Source organism: Pseudopodoces humilis, chromosome 3, assembly GCF_049639895.1.
Source record: "Pseudopodoces humilis isolate 2021_Gansu_Grassland_sample_001 chromosome 3, ASM4963989v1, whole genome shotgun sequence".
Classification (NCBI taxonomy): Eukaryota; Metazoa; Chordata; class Aves; order Passeriformes; family Paridae; genus Pseudopodoces; species Pseudopodoces humilis.
In genome coordinates this window covers 84,615,182-84,630,614 of record NC_142202.1, presented here as the reverse complement: position 1 = coordinate 84,630,614, position 15,433 = coordinate 84,615,182, and the positions used below count along the sequence as shown (strand labels likewise).

The window sequence follows — 15,433 nt, the reverse complement described above, 5'->3', positions numbered from 1 at the left end:
AGAAAAGACCTTGGCATGGGAAGAAGGAAAGGCTAATGCCCAGCAGGATTAAGGTGATTGCTGGTGAGGTGAAAAATATCATGGTTGGCAGGTAAACACCAAGTTGGCAGAAAATTGAGTTAATCCATAGTTGTGTGTTGAGTGAACGGGGAGAATGAAGAAAGTTTCAGGCTAGGCAAAATCTGAAATTTTGAGGAATATTCATTGTTTTTATTGTAAGATATAGAACATATTATATGTTGTCAATAATAACTATTTTGATATATTTATTAAAAAATATGTAGGAGTGAGAGGCAAGACCAAGGAAGTGTAATTAGGGAAAGGTCAAATGGGTGGCAAGTGAAGCTGTGGAAAAATGACAAGTTGGACAGTAGGAGACAGCAAAAGGACTAGAAGCAGTCGGTATGTGCAGGAGAAAATACGGATATGGAAGCTGCTAACTCTAACTTTTGAAGTCCTTTGACTAATGCTTATATTTCTTTTATAGAGGCATGGCTTTTTTTTACCTCTAAAGATTAGTTGATTAATCATATTGCTACCTGTTTCACAGCTTACCAAAACCATGTCTGGTTTGCCTTTGGTTCTCAAAACAGCAGTTCACACTGAATAAAAAGTACAGTAATAGCATTAATATAGAAATATTAATATCTGAATTCACAGAATTTGCAATATTTTGCAATGTGAGTACATCCTGCAGTTATTTCATCTTTACAAAACAACCAAACAAGTATCACCCATGCTAAAGAAGCAGCACACTCCCAAATATTTAAAAATAATCCTGGACTTGAAACAGACTAACACAGTAACATTGCTACATCAAGAACTTGGGAGCTTGAAGAGTTAGATATGTTGCTTACTATTCAACCTTAATTTGTCCTACCTGTACAGAGGGTATAAATTTTAATAATGGATTTCAAGTTCATGGGATGATTAATGAAGTAACCAGAAAATATATCTAGACTTCTTCACTCAACTTCAGCTGTTTTTCTAGTCAACGCATGCTGGAATCCCCATAAACTCGCATTTCTCTTTATTCAGGCAAAGCTATCTGCAGCAAGTTGCTAAAATGGCCTGTCTTGACTTTGTTGTTTATAGAGTGTATTCCCAAAACCCGTGACAAGTTGACAGCTTTTCCCAGCTGAGGTGCTGGTGGGGCTGAGGCCAAAGCCAGCCTCCCTCTGGCAGCACCTCCGTGAGATGGGTGCCCGCAGTGCTGGCAGACCAGCGAGGCATCCGGTGCCATTGAGGTAATTCCAGCTTTACAGAGCAGCTGAACAACGTTTTTCAGGTCACAGCTTCAACACAGACGCTTAAGGATCGCCAACAGGTTTTTCGCTCTAGCTCTTGCCTTCGTGGGCATACGCAATATTGCCGTTTGCATTTTAAATTATTTATTTTTCATAAAAAAAGAATGCCAAGAACAGACCTTGGTAAAACGCCCGCTTATCTTCTGGAAAAACTTGTCTGAGCTCTGTGTGATGTGTTTGTGTGGCGTGGGTGAACAGGACAAAATACTGCATTATACTAAGCCTTTTTTCAGATATGCAGTAGCTGCTGGTGGATAGTTACTTAAGGCTATGTCACTTAGAAGGCGGCACTTTTTCTACTAACATGAACTCATGACAGGGCATAATATTTTTATAACATTACATCAGGTATTTAATTTCAAGACTGAACCAGTTGAGTTGAAGTGGGAGAGTGAAAATGCGATCTGCATTGCCATCTACTGGATTTCTAAGGAAGTACAAAATATAATTTCATACATTTAAAGTTATTGAAAATGCAACTGCATGAAAGGGACACAAATATTTATAAAATTTTTATAAAATCTGTGCAGCCAGAGCCTATATATGCAAATGCACTACTTTGAAGCTTTCTACTCTTCAGCATATATGTGAAAATATTTTAGATAGGTATTTAAAACAGCAAAATAGAATTTAATACATTAATTTGAAACAGAAAAATATGCAAAATTACAGCCTTGGATTATAATTTTAGTAGTTAAAATAATAAGAAATTCAATAATAAGAATATAAATATGCATCTTGGTCCAGCTCCAAAGAACCCAACAACATAAATGATAATTTCTCTGTGGCTTGGTGTAACACTTTTTGATCAATCAATGTTATAAATGTCCTTGATGTTCATTGTTTGTCTTCCTAATTATATCAGTGAGCTGTTTAAAAGGTTTAAGTTATGTAAGGTATTTATCACAAGTGCTCTCCAAAGCTTCCAGTTTTTGCTAAGTACATGAAAATGTGAATAAAGCTTTGAAGAATTGCCTATCAGTAATTTTTTTACTAGTTTACACTGTCCAAGTAAAATAATGAATATTCAAATGAAGATATGTTACATGTATAACACAACTGAAGCAGGGTTTTTTGTGAAATGCCTTTGGAAAAAAAGGGAGGAGGAAGCCATCATGTTTCCTTGGAGAAAAAAACAGTAGCAACCTAAACATATGTTGAGTTATATGTATATTGTGAAATCGAGCTGGTTAAGTCTTTCCCTGTAGACATGCAAAATGTATTTTGGATTTGTGCTCTGTGGGTGGTGGTGCTGACCACTTATGGCGCAGTGAAAGTCCTGAGGCTGATGTCCCTCTCCAAGCAGCTCAGTCTTTTCCAGTATTTTAACAACAGAAGAGGGTGGTTTAGTCACAGGAGATGTGATGTGCCCAAAGATTCTCCCATAGTGGGATCTTTTTTTGATCACGCATATGTGCCATGCCTGTGAGTGTGAAATAGCAGCACCCTCCCCAGACACGTCAGCTCGTGCGGATGCAGCTCTTTTGTTCAGAGTGGTGGGAGGTCTGCACAAGTGAAGTACTGCAATAATATCTCAGAGGAAGCTAATCCTGCAAGTGCCCTTCAGTAGATGAACCAGATCAATGTTTGGGAGCATGATGAAAAATCACATGGGTATATGCATATATTCTTCTTGCACAGTAGTCTGGTTGCTCTTTCTGTTAGAGGGGGTTGAATTTGCCTCAAGGGTCTGCCAAGCCATTATATGCTGTTATTAGGTCTTTAGTCTAATCTTTAGGTCCTTGTCTACATTAAGGAATATTTAATAGATTTAAATTTTCCTTGCATCTGATGAAAATGTGCTCAATAGCTCAATATGCTCAATGTGCTCAATAGTTAAGGAGCAAGTCAAAATCTACCACCTGTATTTTAGTTCTTGCTTAATATATTTCTATATACATAAAAACTATTGAGAGGGATTTGCTTGCCACCATTATAGAATAACAAGAGATACAGAGATCCAGCTTTTTCCTCAAAAAGATAAGAAAGGTGGTTAAAAAAAGAGCCAGTTGAACCAGACCTGCTGTGAGCTGGGTAAGATTCTTTCTGCTCTGTGAATTGTGCAGTCATTTTCTCTAATTCTATTCTTGCTGTAGATAAAATGTCAGCATTTCCTCAGTAGTGCCGTGTATGCTATGCAAGATAAAGGTTTCCAATCCCTCATAGTAAAATGTGTCTAACATGGGTGTAGAAATTAACAGATCTATAAACAAGTGATACTTATTTATAAAGAACTTAATCTAATCTCTCTTAAATTTTGCCCAGTTTGGTAGCATGTTCATCTACCCCTTGGTGCATACAGAAGGACAAAACATAATTGTATTAATATTCTTCCTAACCTTCATTTGATATAGAAAAAGTTTAAATGTAGATGGTCTAATTGGAAAGGAACAGGAAGAGGAGCGGTACTTGCTGCTATCTTCCCTTTCCACATTAGTGAACAACCAGGGCTTTTGTTTTTACTTTAGTGCGGGAGAACTGAATTTACTTTCCATGGTTTCATTTTTAATAGAATATTTGATGTAATAAGAAATTTAGCTACATACCTCTCCATTATTTAATTGCCTTCTTTAAGCTGGTTATTATAAAAATTCCTGAATGTCTTGAGTTTTTTTATGCATTAAAAGTGAGAAGCTGTGTAAGATAAGTTAATTCATATATGTAATCCAGTTATATGGCCAAAAATATTTAGTATTTCTCCAATATTTTACCTAATTCTTTGACCTACTTTTCTCATCTTACTCAATACTGCAAAGGTTTTTTAAGCAGGTTAGTTAAAAAATAAAACAAAACAAAACCCCTTGCTGCTCCTGCCAAGCTTTTTATTTGCATAAAGCAGTACGTAATAATGCATCATGTTTGTAGTTAGGGAGAATAGATTATTTGGCTGCTTAGCTTCTGGTGTTGCTGCATTCTCACTAGAATGTGTCTGTGTGAAATTACTGGTTTTAGTGTGAGAGCTGGTTGATTTATGCATTTACAAACAATAATATACCTGTCCAACTGAATTATGTGAATTATGTATGATGATTCCTGTAAGTTGAATTGTCATTTTTAGGCTTGAATATAATATTAAAGTAAAAATATCCACTTCACCAAAAAAGTATTTCATACAATGAACACAGATTACTTACATATTAAAACTCCAGATAAGTTCACTGTACAAACACACATGTGCACACACACACACAAAAGTCCACAGAAACATGGAAATTGTGTCACTAAAAGTAGACTGGTTATATGATGTGAGTGTCAGTGCTAACTAAGGAAGTAGGTAGCTCAAAGCAGGGAGAAGAGATAAAGGTTTTCAGCAAGACCTCCATAGACAACTCACCTACTGTTTCCATTTATTTACTCAAGATTCCCTGTTTCTATTCATAATCTCTGTAGCTGCTCATGATTTTTAAATGTTATCCATGGAAATGTAGATTTGAAGCAACACCTGGAAGAGCCTGGGTTCTACATAGCACGGTGCAAAGACCAAGTTTTTCCCTTCTGGACCCTCCTCCTTAGGCAGTCTGAGGTCTTTGTCCAAGCTCATGGCAATAAAGGTCAGGAATTGTGGTGCTGTCCTGATGCACCTACAGAATTGTTTCTTTCTTGCATGATTTGATGACTAGTAAAATAGCTAACAGCTAAAATACAATCCTTTCAAATTAAGCTTGAATGAAATTAAATTAATTAAATGAAACTTCATGGCAGCTGAGCTTGGTGCTGGTTTAAATAGGGTTATCCAGCTCTTTACTGGTCCCTTTAATAGTTGGCTTTGGTTGCTCATGTCCTACATTCCTCCCAGGTCTCCAGAAGCAAAATGATGGGATTTTTTTTATTTTTTTATTTTTTTTTTCTTTTTTGGAGGAGAATTAGTTTTCTCTTGATTCAGGTTCAGGTTCCTGGGTTAGGCCACTGAGAGGGATCTAGTGAACGTTGCAATTGGTGTCTAAGAAGCAGTTGCAGTATGCCGCCAGGATTGGGAGAGTATCTGTATTGCCCCTTTTGGAACTGCCCAGAGCTTTGGATGGTTTCCCTCTGAAATGTCGTCTTTGCCATGAAGGTTTCATAGAAACAAACAGGAGACCATGTTTTTCCCCAGGGAAAATATAATAATGATAAGAAATATTTTTTTCACTAAGCATTATGGATTATAATTATTATTCCTGAGTTATAGAAGGGGGAATGAAGGCCAGGGGGCTGTGTTCTCTTTCCTGAGCTGTGATTAGGAGATGGGTGGGTTGTGTAACAGCATGCTTAACCAGATGGTGAACATTGGGTCAGTGTGTTTGTTATTTGGGGCAGCTGGAGGAGAAGTGCTGCTTCTTTGAACACCAGTCTTCATCATAGGGATCTCTGTACCTGCTAATGCTTCTATATATTCCCACAGCTAAGCTGGAAGAAATATCTGTAATGAGGGATAGCAAACCATAAGTAGTCTCTCATGTTTAACAAGAGACAAACACAACAACAAACACAACAGATTGTTAATATATAAATTTGAAATAAAAAGATGGTCTCATATTTTTGTAAGGTCAGTGGGATTGTAGACCATGTTTTGAAATATTTGCTACGTATGTTAATAATCTAGATTTTGATAGCATTGGGACTCAGATTGATTTACATATTTTGATTACACCTGATGTATAAATTAAGTTGGTTAAAAAGATGCAAATTTGATCACACAATTATTTCTTTTATTTGTGGTAGACAATTTTGTTTACTATATGCATTTGGATAAATTTCTGGTCAAGTGAAATAATTTGCTTGTAATCTTTGAAGTAAATCTTCAAGAATAAAGACGTCTATTACTTTTTTTCCTTTGGATTGCCCTGTACAGTCTTTTGTGTGCAGTGTGTATTTGATATGAGGTGCATATAGTATTGTGAACAGGCCCAGAATATTAGGTGGAGTTTCAAACTGAAAGAAATACAGAGTAGTAGTCTTTCCTCCTATTCGTGCTATATAAACTTTTTTCTCATCTATGCAGGAGGTTGCATCAACAATTTGAAAGCTATAAAGAGCAAGTAAGAAAGATAGGGGAAGAAGCTCGCCGTTACCAGGGAGAGCACAAGGATGATGCTCCAACATGTGGAATCTGTCATAAAACAAAGTTTGCAGATGGTTGTGGCCATTTATGCTCTTATTGCCGGACCAAGTTCTGTGCTCGATGTGGAGGCCGTGTCTCTCTGCGATCAAACAATGTAAGTCTTCTGACATGTACTCTTAAGAAAAAGCCTCCTTGACATTGTCATGCTGCAGATTGTTCACCTTAAGTTTGGCATTTCATGATTAAATTTGGCGTTTCATTGCTTCATTAAGAGGTGTGTATCATACAGGTAAATCAATGTAAAATCGTACAAGTGAAAGAAATGTATTTAATGACTGCCAGGGTACTTGGGAATCACAGAGTTAATTAAAGCAAAATAATAATCATGTCTGGCTCTATGGAGTGCCAGCTTTTAGAAAATATACTAGTTTTTCATAGAATAGAAGAAGAAACCCTTTTTCTCAGGTACATCTCCACATGAATAAATTTTTATTGAAGCCTTATTTCATATTACATTTTTTATTTTCATGGAGCTTTTCATAAACAATTACAGATTTCTTTTACAGGAAACCAATCCATTTTTTTAGTTAAAAAAACCCCAAACAACCACTTATGTTAGCGCAAGGAAAGTGTTTTGCCAATTTATTTAGAATTTATTTAAAGAATTAAACTCCAGATTAGTCTGGATTAAGCATCCTACTTTCAGGCAGGTGAACTGAATAGTTCCCCCTCTGATCTGCATGAGTTAGCTGCAGTAGCTTTCCACAGAACCAAATGATATCCAAGAGTATCCTCTGGTCAGTCAGTCCCTTCCAAGCCTCTGAGTATTCTCTTGTACCTGAGCAGTAGGATCTGAATTTGGAATACTGTTATCCAGTGATTATTTTTGGCTGGTCATCAAGGACTATGGTGTGTTATAAAACATTTTAGACATCTCTTTTTAGTACATGAATAGTTTTGTTTTCTGTCATGAGATGAGGCAACTTTCTCATATGGTTTTAAGATGCCCGGCTTCTGTAAATTTATAGGTGCTCTTGGTATCAACAAAAATTCACTTAAAAGTGAGCACAGATTTTATAGCAGAAAATCATGCTCACAAGAGAACTAGTTTGTGGCCTTTTCACTCTCCTTAAGATGGACATTAGCTGAATAGGCCTTCGAAATTTCATGTAAACAAAAAATAACCCCTGAAAAAGATGAATTTCATGGTTATTTTAGAAGTTTTTCATAGCCTTGATGTACCTGTAAGCCCATTAAATTAAATTCACTTTCTGAAGAAGACTATATAGGTGAATTGAACAAAAATTTGCATGTATTAACATTAGTAAAACCAGATGCATTACATTGTATCACCTGTAGATGGTGTCATTAGAGCAAGTCTCTGAAAATATAGTTTGATGTATTACATTATTCTATTAATGAGTGCACGAGATACAGCTTAAATTTATTCAGAAAAAAAATCTGAATATATGTTTTAGCCATTTTTTACCCACTATTTCAAGCTACAGAAATGGAAGATTGTAATTTCATTTGTAACTCGCATTTTGTTTCGTATATTGTTTATGCTTCTGTGGGTCAGGGTGGGAAAACATGTTTTTAACATATGCAGTGATGTCATCTTTTTATTTAAAGCTCTTTTTTTTTCTTAATTTTGTGGTTTTGTCTCTTCATAGAGAGTTATTAGAATTGCATTTCTTTGAATTCTGTCGATTAATACTTGCCTATTTTATTCTTTATCTCTCCTCTTTTTCTTTTCTCTTTTTATTCTGCTTCCTTGGATGCTTTCCCAAAGGAGGACAAAGTGGTTAGAATCCATGCTTTTTATAATTTATTATTATAATGTTGTTAGTTAACTGGGATATATATTAATGCAAAAAAACTGAACTAAAATTTCATAATCGTCTACAGGGGAGGGGGGGAAAACAGGAATCCTGACACCCAGGCCCTACATCCCTTAGCTGAACATAGGTCTTAAAGACAGCTCAACAAGGAAACTCAAGACTGTCGTCAAAATTATGACAATCAAAGAAATTAAGAACTGAGAATTATTTATAGGCTAAAAAGTAGAGAAGCCAATGAAGTGTAATAAAAATTTTATTTCATAAATACATCTTTAGTTAACACTTTTGACTTTTTGCATGCAAGGTCCTTCCATCAGCTTCAGGAAATCTAATTTAGTCTTTTAATTGTAATTTTACATTGTTTTACATGGTTTGCTGTGTTACACTTCTGGCTGCAGAAGAAATTCAGGGAAATTTCTTGTAACATCAGCTTTTTGATTGACATTTTGAATAATATATACAGGCAAACAAACTGGACATAAGTATAGAGAGCATGGTGAAATGAATCCTTTTTGAATGCATAGTTATAATTTCAAAAATTGGCAGAATTTTTAGGATCAAGTACATATTTAGCAGTATTGCCTGTGCCTTGTCTCAAATAGGTGAGGGTGGTTCCCTGTTCATCCCTGCACCCTGGGCATGGCATCAGGGCTGGCAGTACTTGAGCAGAACAGTGCACATGCATTTACCACCTCTGCTGGGGCACTTCTGCAAAAGGTGGTAGTCCAGATTTTTAATTGGGGGATTAAGTGTGGAAATTAGCTAGCTTTTCTGGCACCTCAGCTGAAACAAGTATAAATTAATTACAACCCAGTGTAGTTTTTGATGTGTTCTTTGTTGAGTTATGCTTGTGTTATGGTGTTATGCCCCCATTTAAATACTAGCATGCTTGTAACCTGAAATTTAGTATTATTCAGTACCTGAAGATTATTTCTATCGCATTAGAGTATTGCAGTAGGTTTTTAATATGTCATGAATAGTCATTTAATATGAATAGTGCAGTCCACTGGACTGAAGTACTCTGAAGATGTATTCTGAAGATATATCTGACTCATTTGGATTGTCCTAAATTAAATTAATTACATCCTTATTATTTGCACTTGTCTTAACTTAGGTTTTACTAAAGGTTTAGGTTAGTTTAGGTGTTGAACTCCAGGCTTCCACATGCCAAGAAAATGCCCTGATAGTAATGTGTGAAGATAAATTCATATGGTGTGATAAAGCTGAGCTACATCTCTTTAACAGCTATGAAGTTAATGGTAGTCAGAGGGAAAATACCCAATAACTAGTCCTGAATGTGTGAGAAACATGGGGGGGAGCACTTCTTTTAAGTACCATTGCTTTAGCAGTGCCTCTCTCTGAAAGTTAATGGAATATACAGAATTAATTAGTTTCAAAATATTCATACACACCTAGAAATAGCATGTTTTATAACAGAACAATTGATATAATTAAAATAGAGGAACATGAGGAAAATACTATTTCTTAGTTATTTTTAGCAGCTCAACATTTCTAACTAATTGCATATGGCAAGTTTCATATCAGTAAAACTTTTAAAACATATTTATCCCTTAGTGTCCGTATGGATTTTTACCACAATAAATTATACTAATACAAAACACCTGCACCAAGTTTTTTTCAAGTTAAGGGTGCATCATTTGGAAAGGATGATGAAGTGTGAATTACCAAATAGTCAACTCAGGAAAAGTCAAGTTAACCAAGATCCAAGGTGTTTCCTGTAGAGTTGGAGAATTAAGGATACCTCACCTGCAGTGTTGTTTCCCATGCATTACCCATCTTTGACAAATACAAACTGTGACAGCCACAAAGAAAGTCAGTCAGAGGGTGATCCAGGAAATGGAGAGCTGCTCGTGTGAGAGAAGGCTAGAGAGATTAAGGGGACAAGAGCTAAAGCAATTACAGTTTATACCTGGAAGTATGGAATTGGTATGTAGAAATGCAGAAAATTTAAACAATAGGAATAGAGGACAGTGAATACATGAGACCAAATGTGTTTAACTTGGCCCCAAACACTCCTGGCTTGAAAAAAAATGTTTACAAGCTTTGGAGTAAAGCCTTGAGAATTTATCTTATGTGGCTTATTGGAAAGAAAAAGAGCCAAATAAAACTTTAAAGGCTAAATTTAATGAGGTTAGGAAAGGATTTATGTGATGTGGTTGCTGCTTGTGGCTGTAGGGCAATGTATAAGGTCCCTAAGAGGTCCTTGCAGCTCTTGATTGTAGCTAAATATTTAAAAAATGTAATGCTTTGAAGCTGTTCTTGACCTTTACAAGTAAGTGCCAAATATTTCTGAAGAATTTTTAAATATATATATATATATAGCAGAACTTAATATGTTCTCTCATCATTTAAAATCATAAAGGTCATCCCAAAACACCTTGCATTGAGAGTTAATAGAGATCAGTAGTAGGCTGATCAAAATATTACAAATTAATTGGCAATAACTGGCATATTCTAGTTCCTAGTGACTTACATGAATTTCTGTTATTCTTGTTCTAATATGTCAAAATCCATACTCAAATAAGTTTCTTAAGTTCTTTCATGTTTTTTGAGTATTGGTTAGCTCTGTACTTCTCACCTGAGTTTGCTCTCCTTTCATATAGTTGCAGGCAGGCCACATTTAATGGGTTTAATTCAATTTTATGTGAGATAACATTTCAGAAGGAAGCCAGGTAGGTTTCTTTTTTTTTTTTTAAGAGAAAGCTGACACTTATATTTTGGCAGAATATTCTAAGTGGTTTTAGCTCCTATAGAGGGCTTACACTTTCACTTCAAATCCTTTTGTTTATGTTCTGTACAGCAAGATTTTAATTGCAAAAATGGTAGTAGGTTTAAGTTACTTCTTCCCTCTATTCCATTCATTCTCCCTCATGATGTGAAATATTTTGGTTTTTAGGGCAGTGGAGACAGTCAGCAAAATGTCCAACTAGTTGTTGTCCATGGTTTGGTAAGGGGTGGGAAGGGCCCAACCACCTCAGTCCTCCTGATGGCCTGGCTGCCACTGCTTCCTCTGTTCATCCCTGCTATGGTATGACAGCCTTGTAAAGCAGAAAAATGACTTGAAATACAACTTTTTCTTTTTTTTTTCTTTCCTCATTCCTGTAAAACCTTTTCACAGTATTTGGTTAGGTAATGCAAAAATATGCATTTCCTTTGTGATCACCTGATACATGCTTCTTTCTCTTTACAGAAGAGGAGATACATTTCAGGGTATGAAAATGAATGAGTAAATGTAGTTTCTTTGGATCAAAATTCAAGTATTTTGTGAGGTGCTGTGGGTGGATTGAACTAAGTGAAATTCATATGACATTGACAGAATTAGGTGGAAGATCCATGTTCCAGATTAAGCCATATAATTATCCATAGCAATCAGTCTACCACTGTACAGGTTTCTTTAGGATTACTATATGTTATCAAATTTCAAATGAAAATAATTGGGAGCAAATGATGAAAGTAAATTCTGTCACAATTTTCCTGTGTTTTGCAGCATAGAGCACTTTGCTTTCTCTTTCTTCTATTTACGTATGTGAAGGACAACTGGTAGGAAATCCAAATGTAAAATACATTATAAATATATGAGAATTTATTTAATGAAGTTAGTAGTATGTGGTTGCAGAAAATAATGTTGTTAATCAGTGCAGAAGAGAGTCCTATTTCTGATCTGGCTTTCACTGAGATTGTTTTCATTTTAGTATAATGTCAGTGATTTATACTTGGAAAGAAAAACAACTTGGACACATTTCCTTAATTGTATGTCAGGTGTTTTTTTCAGGGAGTTTGTCATTTAGTTCCTTTAAATTATGCTTAAAATTTGCTTACATAATGGCTTCCTAATTTAAGCCTTACCAACTTGAGTACATATGCCATGCAATTCAGCTGTGTACTAATGCTTTAACAGAAGTTGGTAATATTCTCAGAACAAAATGTCTGGATTGTCAGGGTTTTTTTCACATCTCTTGAACAGAGCTCTTAGGTCAAATTGTCCATTAAAAGGCTAATTTCTGTTTGCTCTGACTAACACAGCTGTAGAACAAAACAAAAAAATCCAACAGAAGGACGTAAATTGCATAGCAAATTGCAAATTGATAGCAGATAAATTTTCTCTCTGTAGCCTTCAACATAATTTGTTTCCCAAAAGATATAGGGTTTATATGCATCATGAAAGAAGAGCTGCCTTTCAGTAATGCCTCCCTAGAACTGCTGTTTCTAGCAGGAAAAAAAAAAAAGAAACTGAGGATGAAATATGTCTGTTTCAAGTAGATGGGGATCACTGTCCTCTGCCTCTGGGAAGTTAATTTGCTTTTAAATAAGTGTGAGTGTATAAAATTTTTAAGGAAATCCCTAAAATTAGCTTGTTCTTCACCAGGTCTTCTGAGGAAACATGTTTGCCTTGAAATACAAGGCTTTTTATAAGATCCAGCTAGCAAAAATGATTGGTTCCTTCTTATATATAAAAACCAAAAAAATGTAGGCAGATGATACTAATGCTCTGAAGTTAACCAGATCAGAGTTTCTTCATTTAATAATGGGACTGTAGAAGAGTCACTAGACAGCTGGATTTTTTCTTCTACCATAGTCTTAAGTCATCACTAAATCAGTAACCACTTGATTAAGCTCTGTGGTTTACCCAGGTTTAGTTTACCTGTTTGCCAACTTGTTTGTGACTTGTCATGTGATTCTACACTTTATGACCAAGAAAATACATTGCTACTGCAACCTTCTCTCAACCTGTGATAAAGAGCTCCTGAATCCTTCATGTCTGTTCTTGCTGTTGCCATGCAAGCTGGGTTAACAGTGATCTGTGCATACCTGACACAAAATGTATTGGATATTCCGTCTTGTATAATAGCACCTAGAACCCCCAAACTTTTAAATCCCCCTCAGTGTTATTTCTTGATATGTTGTCCTATTTTTAGTCTTGTGTTTTCAGTATTGTTGTTTCAATTGAACTGATTTGACACTACGGGAATTATTTTGAATGCAAGGCAATACCTTTAAGTCTAATAATTCCTTCCACTGCAAAAACTTGTATTAAAACAAAAAAGTGTAAGATTGCAAAGGTCAATTAGGCATATCAGGAGAAGCTTTATTCCACCTCCTCCTGCCTAATGTCGTGTGTATGTGTGTATATATATATATGTGTGTGTGTATTTATATAGTATATGCATGCATAAGCATATACTGTATAGATTTTTCATAAGTGAATACACATGCGTACCATATTCGTGCATCCTGCTACATGGCCTAATACAGGAAGTACAGGGCAACCCAGTATTTTGACCTTTGAAATCTGTTAATGATTCAAAGTGTTTAGATGACCTGAGTCACCCATTTATCTGGACAAAAAGAGATGTTATGCCATAGCATAGTCACAGAATCTCAGAAGGATTGAGGTTGGAGGGAGCCTCTGTAGGTCATCTGATCCAATCCAAACCCTGCTCAGGCACAGCTACTTAAGGGAACTCGGTCCATTCAGCTCGGTGTATTCATGTGTCTTTTGACTTGCAAGGTGAATAATGAAAAAGATATCTCATGTCATTTTTGTTACTTGTTCGTTACTAGTTACTGTAACTGTACACATTATAGACTTACACAAAATCACCTTAAGTTCTGTTAGGGAATAATTCTGTGATTTACAGCTTTGGAAAAATGAATTTCAGAATTTCACAGAATCCTTTAGAAAGAGCACTAACACTGTGATGATTTTTTTCAGCTCAGCATTCAGAGAGAAAGAAAAACCAAAGATACCAAATCAGCTTTATGCTTTTCCTTTCTTTCGAAGCAGTATCTTTATCATTTCAACACTCACATTCTCACATTCTGTTTGGTCCAATTGAGTTGGTGATATAATGCTGAGTAGCAAAAGCAGGAGAGCCTTCCAGTGGTGCTCCCAAAAATGTTGTGTATCCTAGTGGCTCAGTTACTGTCTGATGTGTGGGAGATCGCTGTTGAACTCCATTGTGATAAAAGCTGCTTTTCCAGGTGGGACACGGTGCTGTCAGTATTGAAAAGGAACATCTTCCTGCCTGACTTGGGTCAGTCTCACTACAAAGACAGAACACAAAATTTAGAAATTATTTTTCTATTTTTGTTTTTGTCCAGAAGTGTACTTTGAGTTAGTGTTTAGATCTTGGCTGAAATGATTTTGTTGCACTTTTCTAGTAAGTACTGGTTTAAGAAAATACAATATAGAAATATTTTTGTTCACTTTTTGTCAAATATGATTCATCTATGCCCAAAAAATCTGTAAGTAAAGAGACGGGATTCAGGATCTTATGTAAAGTAAGATAATTTCAGTTAATTAGCTTCAACTACAGTTATATATTGAAAAGACAAATAAATGAAGCAAGTTATAACCATTGAAATCTGAGAATTTTTTTTTATGCATGCACCATAAGAAGAAAGAGGATAATGAAAGAAAATACTAGTGGTGCAACGCAAGAGTAAGAAGCCACGAGAAAGACCTGGTTTCTTTTTGATGTGTTCATATACCTCAATATGATCAATATGATCCTATAGACTGGAACTTTATAGTAGATTCTGATCCTAGTCTATCCAGTGAATACAGTGTTGAAAATGAACAAGTATGACCTTATAGATTTAATATGATAATGTATGCATATTTGGTATAAGGTAAAAGGAAAAAATGAACAGTTTAAACCAGGCATAATTCTGATCATCTCTAACTAGTCAGAATATGTATACAATTTTATAAAATCAGGACAAAAAACATCAATCAGTTAAAAAATTGCTAAAATTATATCTTTATATGCATGAAATAAAATTTTATTTCTGCATCTTACTGCTTATAGCTATTAATTCTTATAGATTGGAAATACATTAATAGTATTTGATTGCCTTTTGCTTGCATTTATGCCATCACTAATGTAGATAGCTTTAATAATAATGATGCATACAATTAAAATCCTAATTTTGAATGGAGCATTTCTTCTTTAATGAAGGCTTTTTTGGTAAGGAAACCTTTTATTCTTATGAACAAATCATTATTGCTGAATCATTATTAGCATTCTCATAAATACTATGTCTTATAAATATTTGATGATTATACAGTAAATATTTCAGGTTCTTTTTCCAGAATTTTGGGAGTAGAGTTGGCTAGCTACTGGTAGGATGTCTGTTTAGATTGGTCTGTGTAGACGATCATTTTTAAAGCATAGTCACTCCAGGAATCTGTTTGTGAGTTCTTCAGTTCTTCATTATTT

At 35.3% G+C, this 15,433-nt stretch overlaps 1 protein-coding gene across 23 annotated transcripts in view; it reads left to right on the top strand.

Moving 5' to 3' along the window:
• The window catches only part of RIMS1 (regulating synaptic membrane exocytosis 1), a 299,841-nt gene that overhangs the window by 105,391 nt on the left and 179,017 nt on the right, over positions 1-15,433 (top strand). For all 23 annotated transcript variants that reach the window (XM_088053101.1, XM_088053091.1, XM_088053111.1 and 20 more), the window contains exons 2-3: positions 6,289-6,502; positions 8,141-8,152. In XM_088053101.1, the coding sequence (XP_087909227.1) occupies positions 6,289-6,502; positions 8,141-8,152 (226 nt within the window). The remainder of the gene's footprint in view (positions 1-6,288; positions 6,503-8,140; positions 8,153-15,433) is intronic.